The sequence below is a fragment of the Balaenoptera physalus genome (assembly GCF_965194825.1).
Source record: "Balaenoptera physalus genome assembly, chromosome: 1".
NCBI lineage: Eukaryota > Metazoa > Chordata > Mammalia > Artiodactyla > Balaenopteridae > Balaenoptera > Balaenoptera physalus.
Genome location: NC_138882.1, coordinates 96,442,190 through 96,456,399, shown reverse-complemented (window position 1 = coordinate 96,456,399; position 14,210 = coordinate 96,442,190). Strand labels below are relative to the sequence as shown.

Genomic DNA, 14,210 nt, shown 5'->3' with positions numbered 1-14,210 from the left:
CCAGGTCCTTTGCAGAAGTTATACTTCACTCATTCACATGTTTCCTTTTTCTTTTCAAATAACTACAGACAACATTTCTAGTAAATAGCAATGGTACTGAGGCATTTTATTCTGATCCCTAGTTTTTGTTTGTTTTCTAGGGAAATCACTACACACTAGAGTCATTTAGTGTAAGCCAGCTATTGGTTTTAAATAAGTATTCATATTAGTATGAATTTCTCCAAGCTGAATTTTCTTAGAGTTTTAGTCTATAAATATTTCATTTAGGTAATGCCTCATATATGTACAGGGCGTAGCGGCAACACAAAGGAAGGAGTAGGCAGTTCTCCCTGGAGGCCAGGACAGGCTTCAAAGATGAGGAGCCACCTGCCTAGGATTTAGGATATTCAGCTCAAGTCGGAAAGTACCCTTCACAGGTGGATTAATCAGCGGTAGCTCTGTGGTATCATGTGGGTCATAGAGCCTTCACCTCTCCCACCACTTAACCTTTGGTTGAAAACTTAGAATTTGATTCTTGACTTCAAGATGCCCAGATCCTGCTTACTAGTCATATAAACTTTTATAGCGTAAATAAAACTGGACATCATCTCTTCCTATTGCTACCACCTGTCTACTCCTCATCAACTCTAGCATAACAGCCCTGTGCACAAGTTAAATATTTTACAAAGAGAGTCATTCAGCAGAGTTGGGTGGCTCTAGGGATGACTGACAGAACAGAACTGAAGGAGGATGTGTACTTTCATGTTGTTTCTGTGAATGTTCCCTGTCTAGGTTGGGGACCAGATTGTTGAGATCAATGGAGAACCTACACAAGGCATCACACATACTCGAGCAATTGAGCTCATTCAGGCCGGTGGAAATAAAGTTCTTCTTCTTTTGAGGCCAGGAACTGGCTTGATACCTGACCATGGTAAGTTAAGTAACTCACCTGTAGCTGAAAAGCTGAGAATGTGTTAGGGAGGGGGCAGCAGAAGGAAAAGGAATATCTATTTGGAGGGGGACAGATATTTTACTAGCTAATTCAGAGGTAACCACCAGAACCATCTAAAGTTAGTTACTATAAATAATAATATTACAAAATAAGTGACTTCATACAGAACTTTTGTTAGACTAGAATATATATGTTAAGCTAGTTTCAACAGAAAACATAATTGCTTTTGCAGAGAAAAGTGCCTATAAAACACAAGAACATTAGAGGCAAACGATTTTAATGTCATGAAAAGCATTTGAAATCTCTTCAAATGTTATTTTTTTCCTTATAGTAAGATGAGTTTCTCTCTCAATGAGAAGCAAAAGAACTTTAGGCTTTTCTGGTCATTTGTCAAAAACAAGTTACTTTAGCTCTACCTGGAGACAAGGAGTTGCACTTGGGACCATTTCTGTAGTCCTGCACTGATCTTAAACTTCCTTGGTTTCACTGTATGTTTTTGAAATATCCCAGTATTTGAAAATCACTGTTTATCAACTGAGCGCACGAGTCTAGAAGTACAATACCACACCATTTAGTCCTTGTCCGTTCCAGTTTCCTCCCTTCCCCCCATAGAGCTTTTGAGGGATAAGTATAGACATGACCTCCTACAGTCCCCTTCCAGCCTGTAATTCTCTGACTGTATTACCTTCCACCATCTGCTTGTAAACCATACGTCCCCGGTGACATCTTTGCTAACTGCGCTGTGGTGTTTTTTTACACAGTCCTAGGCTTTTTCTCTTCCTTCTTCAGGTTTGGCTCCTTCCGGTCTGTGCTCCTACGTGAAACCTGAGCAACATTAAGGCTTTCAGGGCTTTTCTTGGTCTTTCCTTAAAAAGATTTGGTAAATTTGCATGTCTTGTAAATCACTTCCTTCTTTTTTTTTTCTTTTTAATTAAAAATGATGCTATTAAATACATCTACTTCTATCTTCTGCACTTTTCAGTTTCCTTTTGACATTAAATTTGACAGCTTAAAGCAAGAAAATTATTTACAAATGCCCATGAACTCCATTCTGGTTACCACAGTTTGGTCTCCTTTATTAGTGATTTTGGCAAATCCTTAAGCTATATCCATCAATAATAGCTAAATTAGTAAGCTGCTTGGACCAGGTAATTTGGTCCAATTTTATTATTTATTTCTTTTAAGATTTTTATTGGGCTTTTGCTACTTATAAAGAATTTACACATCATATATTATCGTACCTATTATACAAAAGTAATTGGAAAAATGAATACTATTATTTTGTATATATAAAACAACCTACCCTTCAGGTACAAGTATAGCTGTCTGTATACATCTGCCTTTATAGAGAGAGATCTAAACATACATGAACTTTATTTATAAAATACTCAGGCTGTTTGTTTAAGCAGTCAGTAAAATTCAAATGGCTATCAAAAAATTCAAAACTTAATTGTTCCTATTTATAATTCTAAAATTTAATAATGTTCTACTCAAATCACTTTTTTTAGGTGATTGGAATATTAATAACCCTTCATCTTCCAATGTGATTTATGATGAACAGTCACCATTTCACCCATCTTCACATTCTGCTTCCATATTTGAAGAGTCTCGTGTGCCAGTAATTGAAGAATCTTTGATGAGAGTTCAGATATGTGAAAAGGCAGAAGAATTAAAGGACATTGTGCCTGAAAAGAAAAGCACTTTAAATGAAAATCAGTCTGATATAAAACATCAGTCTCTTCTCCATAAAAATGTGAATAAAAGGGATCCACCCAACAGTCATGGGCACAGTGATAAGAAAAATCTCTTGAAAGTAGAAAATGGTATCACACCAAGAGGCAGATCTGCTAGTCCCAAAAAGTCAGCCAGTCGATATTCAGAGGAACATTTAGAAAAGATTCCCAGTCCTCTAAAAAATGACCCCAAAAGAAGACCCAGAGATCGATCACTCAGCCCCAGGAAAGGAGAGAATAAAAGTAGTCAGATCAGCACCAGGGCAGCTTCTGGACAAGATCATTGCAGAAAAAGCAGAGGACAGTCTTCAAGCCCAAAGAAGCAGCAAAAAACTGAAGGAAGCAAAGACCAATCAAGTGCGAACCAAAGAGTAGGGGGCCATGCGAGCAACGACGCCGAGCAGATGTCAGACGGGAAAGAAAGGTCAGGTGTTGTCAGGAAAGATACAAATCACAGTCAGCCTGGAAAAAACAGAACCAGGGCTCCAGAGAAAAACAGCAAGAGAATGGATGAAAAGTCTCTTCCGTCCAAAAAGACAAATAACACTACTAGTAGAGCTATATCGGAAAATGAAAAAGGAAAGAAAGCAACCTTAGTAGAAACAAGTTCTAGTAAAGATAAAACAGGAGAAAATGTCAAAATATCAGAAAAGAAGCCAAAGCAGGAACCTGAAGAAAGAATGGTTTTAAACAAAATAGAAGATCACAAAAGAAAAGAACTAGAGGCAGCTGACAAAAACAAAGAGAGCGGAGGGTTCAAACCTGAAAGCGGTTCTCCAGCTAAGAAAACACCAATAACTCCAGGGCCTTGGAAGGTGCCAAGTGCAAGTAGAGCCACAGGCACTACTGGGGTGGCCGAGAAGCGACTGTGACCTTTAGTATAAAACAAAGAAAAACAAGTTGTAATCTTTTCCTACTAAAAAGCAGTGTTCCCCTCCCCCCCCAAAATCATTTTTTCAGGAATTCTGAAACACACATAAGTACATTTTAATTTGAGCATCAAGTTACCTAGGCTGCATGAAGGGCCTGCAGAATTGCTAAGAACCCACTGTGCCCCTGGCTGTCTGCACGCCTTGCGCTCAGGAAGGAGCCGCATCCACGCCCTCATCGGACACGCCCGGCTCAGGCCGCCCAGCTCGTCTTCATGAGTGTCTGAACAAATGACATGTTGATATTCACAACGTGGTCACAACTCACTTTATCTTTGTGCCAAGTTATCTACTGTATCACGTCTATTTTATCCTTCTCACTCAGATATTTCCACAGTAATGAAAAAACTAGGTTTGGCTTGGAAGTTGATATTCTCAATAGCATGTTGCATGTTTACAGAGAGAAATATCTGAGCCCTTGCAGAAGAAGAGATTGTTAACTCATCATTAAAGATGGCAGTTGCCTCTCCTAACAGCTTACTGATGGTCCCCGTTTAAAAATAAAACTCCCAAACATCACTACTGGAAAGAAAAAAAAAAATGCAGTCAAATATTGACTTTCTTATGGCTGTTTATTTTAATTCGGCCGGATAAGGTATTTCAAATAACTGTTAAAGATGTTATTTACAAATGAATGTTCAAATGAGAAAGCACTTCAGTCGATTAAGAGCTCACCTCCTGCTGTGTTATCCAACCCTAATGTGTTATAGCATCTCAGATCACCCTTTTATTTCATTTATTTTATTATGAAACCACAAAGAAGCATGTGGAAATATTGCTTATTGCTATTTGAAGAAAAACTACCAAATTTCTATTTCTGGATATTTTGGTTGAACCAACTACTAAGTCATTAGTCATTAATACATAATACATATTTGAAGAGGGACTTAATCATGAAACCAGTTTCACGGTCCATTGCCAGAGGAGGTACCAACTCATCTGGCAGCAGCTATACAAGTTCGAATGTTGAGAAGCAGAACCTGTGTGAGACCGGCTCACAAGCAAGTGAGAACAAACGTGGTAGACAGTCCTTGCTAGATCTTATTTAATTTTAATATCTAGCTACATTAACTTATTTACAAACAAGAAAGGGAGAGTAAACATCTGCTTAGCTTGTACAGATTTTCAGAATTCTTTTTTAAAGTCTAATTAAAGATGTTTGTTCGTTGGAAGGTGGAGACAGTTTTTAGCTCCATAAAATAGATCCGGGTTTCTCAGCCCCCGGAAGCAGCATTCAGTAGCATCTATAAATAAAGGAACATTCTCAGAATAAAACCATTTTCTGGAGTATTTGAACACACTTGTTCTGTCACCCTGGGTTCATCTTGTTATTGTGAAACACATCATGTCCAGGTCCTTCCCTCTCAGAGTCTGACTGTGAAATTCTTTAATATAACAACTAAATCAGCCCCTGTAGATCAGACATGCTTCCCAGAGTGAGATTTCTGAAATCCCCTTTTCATCCAGAACTATATTTACCCACCTATTGTAACTACTTGAATAGAGAAGAATTAGAAGGCTTGATAAATGCTAAGAATTTAGTATCACAGAAATGATTTATTTTCCCTATAGTCCACAATTAGTGATAAAAATCCAATTTTTATTGTTAACTGCGACATAACTTTGATGTCATCTGTTGTCAGTCTGATGTGGCTCTTTCCTTTCTAAGTAACCTGTCACTGTACTGATTCTCTACTGACTTAGCAATGTGGCCTTGGAATGCCAAGCAAAATATGGATGTACTGGTTGTAAATGTTTATATATTGTACAGTACCTTTATATATACACTTGAGGTTCTGATTAGAGAAAGAGACCTGTAAATCGCTCGTTATTTTTTATATAGATATTAAAAAAAAAAAGAAAAAAAATCAGTTCATGGCCTGCATTTCTTTTACTGTCGTCAGGTTTGTGTAGTGTTGCTTTTTCTGTTCGTGGAGCTAATTCTCATGATGTGAGTCCTCAAATAGATTTTTATCCCTACAAGTAACAAATAGTCAAAGTCCTACAATCAGAAAGACTCTTACAATGATGACTTTACCTGTATAGCTATACATTTTTATCTATATGTAAAGCTCAAAATTAGTTTGAGTTGAATATCATTATACCTACTTAATACCTTTCACTGTAAGGAAAATAGCTTTGCATAAATAATTTGCTACCCCCCCCCCCCAAAATCCTTTCTTACGCTGTCAGGGAAAGAAAAGGACTTGTCTTATTGGAAATTGTCATCAGACATTTCTAATGGACATAGCCGTGTAAGTCCAGTTACCACAAGGTCACAAACTCTATTTCATCAGACTATGGCATTTCACATTATTTTTAAATCATTTTATTTACTCTAGGTTGTACTTGTAGAGTGAAGTATTTTGACTTGATTTCACTGAAATTCTTGGTATGAATGATGCCTAAAACCTAGTTCAAGACCATGGTTAACTGAATACTCCTCTTGAGTTGAAAAATTAATTCCCGCCTGCCATTACTGAATTCACACTGAAAATAAACTCCAAACCCCGAGCCCCACCATGGAGATGTGAGTTTGTTGTAGCAAAGCCTGCAGAGTGGCAGCAAAATCATTTCGTTGTTGTTTTAGTGGACATATTTTCTTACTGGTCGTAACAGCAAAAAAGTTCTGGGATGCTATCACGTTGTCTCCCTAGAGATATGATTAGTGAGTAAGAGCCTATAATATTGTCTTCTAACCCCCGTACATTAAATTTTTGGGGCCAAGTAGCATTTGCACAGAGTCAACTCCTATTTCAGAAGTCGTGGACACAGAAAAGCATGTGGCTTTTTATTTCGACCTGAGCATACCTCGGTTATTTCCTTTTTTAATAGTCAGATATTCTCATGTAGAAAAAGTCAAATGCTTTTCGAAGTGAACTAATGAAGAGCTTCATGTTTAATGTGTCCAACATTCAAAGAGAATTGGGTTTTAAGAAAGCAAGGAGTACTCAAATTAGTTAAACTGTGTGACAGTCTTAACTACCGACCTCCACAGAGATGTGTTTAAGCTCGAGCTTAGTCCAGAGTGAGCTCCAGGAACTAAGGAACACTGGTGTAAACAGACTTTAGTCACAAAACGTGATGATTCAGTCTGGCGTGAAGAATATATCAGAGCAACTTCTTACATCATCCTGGCATGCTCCAGTGCTAAGAACTACTTGTGCTTTTTAAACAATAACAGATTTGTTTATTTAGGCAGCTCTTTACTGCTTATGCTATTAAGGTTTATCAGCAATACAATGACTGGTTTAAAGCACGCCATAATTATGACATGAACTCTATAATCTTTGCTTCAGTTGACTGAATTAGTTTAAGATATCCACTAACTTGGATCTGTTTTCAAAGTTTCTATGCAAGTAGAGCCTTAAGTGTAAGAAGGGAGTATGAAGGCTTATCAAGAGTAGAATTTAGTAGAGTTCTGCCAAAGAACTCTGAACCTTTCTCACATACACATTAAGATACAAAAACATAGCCAAGTGCTTTAATTTAGCCTGAACCTATATTTTTCCAAAGAATCCTGTGGTTATTTGTCTATTTTCCAATGTTTGCATTAAAGTCAAGCAGAACTATTAGCAAATGTTTATAGCAAATCAAGAGGCTTATTTTGTCCTTAATAAACAACAACTATTTGTTACCTTGAGTAATACCTTATTACAGCATATAGGCTCAGAGTGTGCTGCAGGAAAGGAATGGAATTATTGCACATTTGGGAAATCAAACTTCATTATTCAAGATGGGCATTAATAACTGCAAGAAGCAAAGGATTACTTTAAATGACCAAACTAGTCAACAGCTGTACAGATGAGATTAAGTTTAATGAATTTACTTCTTGATAATTCCAAATCATACACTATATTTGGGAGTAAGACCCATTTGGCCCATTATAGAGTGTGTAGACTAAAAAATTTTGAAAATGAATTTCATTAATTTGAAAGAGGGTTATTTTTACAGTTCACAGGTTCACTTACCTCTAGATACAATGAACCAAAAATAAAAACACAGACCCGTAAGCTTACACTTTGGAGGACATCCTGGTATTTAGAACTTTTCTACTTGTCTCTGAAAGTTAAGAAAACCATACCCCAATTAGGCAAGTGTTTGGTTATTCAGCTTTTCAAAGTGTTTATATTATACATGAGGCATAATGTACATATTTAGGAAGTTTGAAGTCATACCTCCATAGCGATTTTAGGAGACAGAATTTTTCCCAGTACAAATTATAAAAGTAGCTGAACAGGTATTTTTCTTATCCATCTATGGTTATTATTTCAATTAAATGTATGTAAGGCCTAATCTAGTTCTATTTTTACATCTTGGTTTATTTAATTTCTCAGTACCAGGTAAATGTTAAAGTATCACTCCTTTTGGGAGATCAAAACAAAAGTCCAATCTCCTAGAAATTATTATACAGGAATAAATGAAGCACTGAGAGTACAACTCTTCCATCCTAACAGAAGAAAAAACAAAAAAACAAAAAAACTACATTAACAGTAAATTACTTGAGGTCTATTATTCATTTATTCTATGCATTTATATTACGTACCTATTATGGGGTCAGGTACTCTTCTGCATTCTGGGGACCTAGGAGTGAAAAACAACAACAAAATTCCTGCCTTAAGGGACTTATATTCTAGTGGGGAAGGACAGAAACAAGTAGGCAAAAAATAAATAAGATAATCAGATTCTGATAAGTGCCATGAAGGAAATGAACAGGACCATATATAACTGATAACAAGGATAAGATGGGGAACAACTTTAACTCAGAGAAGGTCCTGCTAAGGAATTGATAGCTGAGAAGCCATTCAGGGGAGAACTTAAGAAAACATATTCCAGGCACAGTCTGAGATAAGAAAGAACTTGGTATAACGGAGGAACACAGGGAGGCCAGTGTGGCTGTCAGGTACTGAGGAGGGGAATTTGGAAAGGGAAGCAGGCCTGATAATGAAGGGCCTTGGAGGCCAGCATAGGGAAAGCCAGGAAAGATGTAAGTAGGAATGATATAGTCTCCATATTTTTAAGGTCACTCACGTGGCTGTGGAGAACCGACTGCAGAGGCAAGAATGGGAAGGGAACAGTGGGTCAGCACAGTAATCCAGCTGAGCGCAGAGGAGGCTCAGTCTGTTAGCGGTGGAAACACAGAACCAACGTGACTGGGTGGTAGATTAGATATGGAGGGAAAGAGAGGAGCCAAGAATAAACCCTAAGCCTTTGGCTTGAGCAATTGAGTAAACTTTTTTCTATTTACTAAGGGGGGAAAGACATTTACTCTCCCACCTCAGACAACTTAAAAAAAAAAGAAAGGAAAAATATATATGAAAAAATGGGTGTTAGATGTTGGACAACAGGCAGTAAAAGACAGTGGAATTAAATGAGGTGAGCCCCATGATTGGCCCAGATTACTTAGAGGCAGTTTCTAGGCTGTGGCATAGGAAGCGGGAACCCAAAGTGAACCAAGCAGCCTTGCTGAGTTGAGGAGGTGAGAGTTAAGAATTTGGGGAGGCCAGGACAGCTAGAATTGGCAGGCAGAGTACCAGAGAGGAGACAGCTGCATAGAGAGAAGAGGACAGCTCCACAGAGAGGAGAGAGCTCCAAAAATGTGCAGAGGTTTCCTTTCAAGTTTTCAGGTGAGTATTGATCAGCACAAGGAAATACCCAACAGGGAAAAAAGAACCACCAAAAAGAAGCAGGCCAAAAATTCTTGAGCTGGGAAGGGTTCATGTTCCTACAGTCAAACTGGAAAAACCTCATCATGAACAGGGTATCAGGTAGAGTACTCAGGAGGATTTTGCTTCAGTTGTGGAGAAAAGTAGCACCAGAGTAAACGCTGCTCTGGCCCACCTGACAAAGCTTAAAAGCAAGCCTTGAAATGATCAAACTGTTTTCAAGTATCATAACTGCATTCTAAAACAAAGCTCAAGAATATTTAAAAGAATACACACACATGAAAACCCAACACCCAACAATGTAAAAATTCACATCCATTAAGAAATTACTAGGCATGTAAAGAAGCAGGAAAATATGACCCGAAACGAGGAGAAAAATAAATCAATAAAAACAAACCCCAAAATAACACAGATGATAGCTGTTACAATGTTCTTATTTACTATTTCTATTATAAATATTATGAAAACAAGATAGAGAAAAGAAACGGCATGTTAAAGAGAGACATGAGGATACAAAAAAAGGAAAAAGCAATATCAAAATTCTGTAGACAAAATACATTGGGTAGGATTAACAGCAAATTAGTGCAGAAGAATAGGTCAGTGAACTTGAGGCACAGCAATAGAAATAGTTGTCCCAGTCTTCTGTCTTTAATAGAAACTAAAGACAGAAGACTGGGACAATGTACAGAACATCAGGAAGCTGTGGGACAACTTCAAGCAACCTAATAATTAACACGTGGAGTCTCAGGAGGTGGGAGACTGGGGTATAGAAAACTTATTTTAAGAAATAACAGTCAAAATTTTTCCAAATTTGATGAAAACTAAAAATCCAGAGACCCAGGAAGTGCAACAAATCCCAAGCACACACACAAAAAATGAAGACAACTACACCAGTGCACATTATCACTAAATAGCACAAATTCAATGAAAAAAGATAAAAACCTTAAAAGCAGCCAGAGTTTAAAAAAAAAAAGAGACATTACATACAGAAGAACAGAGATGACAATGACAGCAGACTTCTTGTCAGAAGCAATGCAATCCAGGAGGCAGCAGAGCAGCAACATCTTTAAAACTAGAATTTTATGCCCAGAAAAAACATCTTTCAAACATAAAGATTCAAAAATCTTTCTCAACAAGGTAGGCCTATACACCTTGCTAAAAAGATTTTGGATTTTTACCTTCAGAGTAAAACTAAGCCATTAATAGATTCTAAACGATGAGACTGAGACTTGCATTTCAGAAAAGACACATTAACTTTCGAGATGAATAGGTGGGCATGGGGGAGAGGGGCAGAAAAGCAGAATCTTGTTCAAAAACAAAGGATGTTGACTTAGATGAGGGTGGTGAAAGTGGGGATGGAGAAGAATGGACTGATTAGAAAAATATCTAGAAGATAATTACTCACAGACTTGATGACTGGATGTGAGGTATGAGAAAGGCAAGAGTGAAAAATGATTCCCAAGTTTCCGACATGAGCAGCTACCCATACCGTTAATTTTACCCACCTGAAAAATCATTTAAACAAATTATACACCATCAAAACCATAATGGAAACAACTCACAAGAGTAAACTATTCTGAATACTGCATTTACGCTACAGAATTCACTGTGTGAAAAATTCAAATAAAAATAGAACAGTGGTTTTTTTTTTTTGTAGGAGAAAAAGATAAAGGCACCAGCTTTCTTCATCCGAAATCTGCACTGAGCAGCTCAATCCTGGATTTGAGATAGCTGCTCTTGTTCCTTATGGAAAATAGTTAAAGCATGATTTCTATGAGCCATCTGTTGAGACACTGAAGTGCCTTTACAGATCAGTTCCTTCCAAAGGTAAATCACTATAATGGGGTTTTACTTTTTAAAAAGAATTGTAACTCTCACGCAGTATTTGGAACGGCTGCAAATTTTTGGTAATCCACTTCTAGTTCAGCAATCTTGCCCCCTATGTTTCTATCTTCACAGTTAGGAATCTATCAGCAAAAGATTTTTAAAGGGTTTTAAACAGTAATTACAAATGTTTGTTGTGGATTTATTAAGGGCTACGTACTTTATGCTATGTTAAGTACCTTACATGATAATCTCATTTAACCTTAACAACACTATTAGGTAGTTATTATCCTTATTAAACAGGTAAGGAAATTGAGATGCAAAAATGTTAAGTAACTTGCCTTAGACTATGAAGCTAATAAATAGCAGAGCCAAGGATATGAATCCAGAAAGGTCTGACCTCAATTCCTGGACTCAAGAAATTCATCTTTAAACCTCAAAAATCTTCCTGCATCTTAGGATATGTGTAAATGATACACTGATTTTGCATGTACACACTTCACATGTAAAAACTAAGCTTCCTAATTATTTCCATTTAAAAATTCACAAAATCTTGTCATTAAAATGTGGGCTTTCAATTTGCCTCAAGAGATTCTTCAAAGTGGGTAACTTAATGAGCAGGAATTAAATGTAGACTATTAGAGTTTTCATTAACATATGTATACTCATGTATGTGTAACAGGGGATACTGATAAGAGAATCCAAATCATCAGTGGCACAGCTTGGCTCAGTACAGACACCGAGGACATGAGATTATACTGAGGGTTAAATACATTGAGTCCCACAACAGATAAACTATGAACGCTTCACTTAGTAGTGTGATGGGAAACATAGCTCAGATGATTTAAATGGAAAACGTGTTTTCTGGTGGACACGGATGAGGGTGCATAGACTTAAATTTCTCATGCTGAACTACATGCCACATTACATGCATGACTCTTTCACCAACAACTATACAGTTATTAGGATTAACTTCAAAATTATAAACTAATTAAAATTTTCTCCACAGTTTAACAGAAAATCACAGTTTAAAAGGTTATTTTTTTCTTTCAACAACAACAAAAAAGCCTAGAAACTGAAATTCTGCAATAAAGTTCTTTTATTCAGGTTCAACCTAAAATAGTTTAAACTTGATCTCTCTTTGCTAGAGAAATGAAATCTCCAATTTTATAGACTGTAATAGAAAAGTACTGAATTTGCATATTTCCAATAAAGGATTTTGCTTCATGCTTTGGGCATCTGCCATAGTTACCCAAAAGACTATTTCCAATAAATATAACTGTCACAGCACTGAAATGCCCAGAATAAATTTCTTAACTTAAAAAGTTGTCCTTAAGTTACTATAACACAACAGTCTTCAGTCTCCTGACTATTCATACTATTTGAAAACCATGAAAATACGTTTTTAGCATGCACACCCAGTTGGAAAAGGCTCTGTTCCTCTGAAAACACCATTCGTTAGATTAGGTAGAGCTGAGGGCACCTCTCCGTGTGAACAAGCAGGTGGGTGTCTCATGGGTTTGCAGTCATCTCTTTCCTTAATGGGTTAAGCACTGATGCCAGCAAGGGGAGAAAGTCCGGGCACATGACTCAGCTTATGACTTAATTTTCCACAGCTAAGAAAAGAAAATCACCAAAATAGTTAGTTTTATGACAAATAGGTGGGGTTGATAGGTACACTTACATGTAAACCAAGAACCGTTTACATAAGAAAAAAGTACCAACTGTGACAACAGCAACCATAGAACATCATAGAGGAAAAACCGTTAACAATTTCCAGGATCAAAAAAGATATACTGCAGTTCATGGGTTTTTGGTTTTCATTCATTCTACCTCTGTACATTTCCCTAGATCAGAGGCCAACACAGCCCACGCTATTAAATTGACATGAGATTCAAACTTGATTTTTTTGTTCCATTCAAGAGCACGATCTATTGTACTTGCATAAAATGAGAAAACCTAAGCTGAATGTCTATTTCAAATGTCTATTTCTCTACCTCAAGAGTTATTTCCATGCCAGTCCCTCCCTCCCTCCCTCCTTCCACCCTCCCTCTCTCGCTCTCTCTCACACACACACACAGTGGGAAGAACAAAGATTACTATATACAATAAGTTTTAAGACTAAGGCAGATGCTAAAGAGTGATAATCACACTTACTCTTATATTAAATCCTAGAAGATCACTTATAACACCTGAGACAGCCGAAAGGATAACTACTCGTGTGATATTGTAGATCAAGGGATTCATTGTCAGTCCATAGAGTCTAAATGGTGTGTCCAGCTCCTACAAAAACATGAAAGAACTGAGATGAAATACATGGTTTCATAATAGCCATCAGTGATTTCTGGACTGTTTTTTTCAGTCTTGGGAGAGGATGATTGCTTAAAACCTCTTCCCTTAATGTTCAATAGCTACCTTCAAAAAACCTGTAATGAGGGGAAGCGGGGGAGGGACAAATTTGGAATTTGGGATTAACAGATACAGACTATTGTATATAAAATAAACAACAAGGACCTACTGTATTGTACAGGGAACTATGTTCAATATCTTGTAATAACCTATAATGGAAAAGAATCTGAATGTATATATCACTTTGCAGTACACCAGAAACATTGTAAATCAACTATACTTCAATTAAAAATAATAATTTTAAAATTAAAAATTAATTAATTAATTAATTAATGCCTGTAATGGACTCTCACCTACTTTTCCACTAGCTAAGTTTTTAAAGGTGGATTCAAGCGATATGCTGTTTGTGATTTTTTAATGTAATTTTAAAATGTGACAGACATCCGCAATCACTAGAACTTGGGTAGTAAGCTGGGAAACTTTTTCTCATAGAGTCATTAACCCCAAACTATCAAGTTGGTAGTTTGAATCTACACAGCATCTATCTGTTACTAGGGTCCTCTCCCAGAAGTACAGCACTGATTTAATTAAGTGGTAGTAAAAATGTATCACGGGATATTACTTACTTTCAACAACTTGGTGGATAGCTTTAATACATTGTTTACTAGAGTAAGCTGTTCTTTCTTATTCGGCTTTTTTTCCATTTTAAGATATAAATTAATCTAAGGGAAGGAATAGAGATTAGGGCAAATGTCATGGAAAAGATATATATATTGCA

The 14,210-nt window shown here is 36.9% G+C and overlaps 2 protein-coding genes across 12 annotated transcripts in view; one reads left to right on the top strand and one right to left on the bottom strand.

The window, feature by feature from the left end:
* MAGI3 (membrane associated guanylate kinase, WW and PDZ domain containing 3) overlaps window positions 1–8,903 on the top strand; it is a 254,560-nt gene extending 245,657 nt beyond the window's left edge. For 6 of the 7 annotated variants that reach the window (XM_082457811.1, XM_082457814.1, XM_082457813.1 and 3 more), the window contains 2 exons: window positions 772–910; window positions 2,440–8,903. In XM_082457811.1, the coding sequence (XP_082313937.1) occupies window positions 772–910; window positions 2,440–3,536 (1,236 nt within the window). In that variant the 3' untranslated portion in view covers window positions 3,537–8,903. Of the gene's footprint in view, window positions 1–771; window positions 911–1,720; window positions 1,812–2,439 lie in introns of all 7 variants that reach the window. The other variant, XM_082457816.1, reaches the window with a different exon arrangement.
* Window positions 8,904–12,164: 3,261 nt separating this feature from the next.
* Window positions 12,165–14,210, bottom strand: part of PHTF1 (putative homeodomain transcription factor 1) — a 61,420-nt gene continuing 59,374 nt past the window's right edge. For all 5 annotated transcript variants that reach the window (XM_082458467.1, XM_082458468.1, XM_082458465.1 and 2 more), the window contains 3 exons: window positions 14,059–14,154; window positions 13,241–13,366; window positions 12,165–12,699 (listed from right to left, as the gene is read on the bottom strand). In XM_082458467.1, coding sequence (XP_082314593.1) covers window positions 12,679–12,699; window positions 13,241–13,366; window positions 14,059–14,154 — 243 coding nt within the window. In that variant the 3' untranslated portion in view covers window positions 12,165–12,678. The remainder of the gene's footprint in view (window positions 12,700–13,240; window positions 13,367–14,058; window positions 14,155–14,210) is intronic.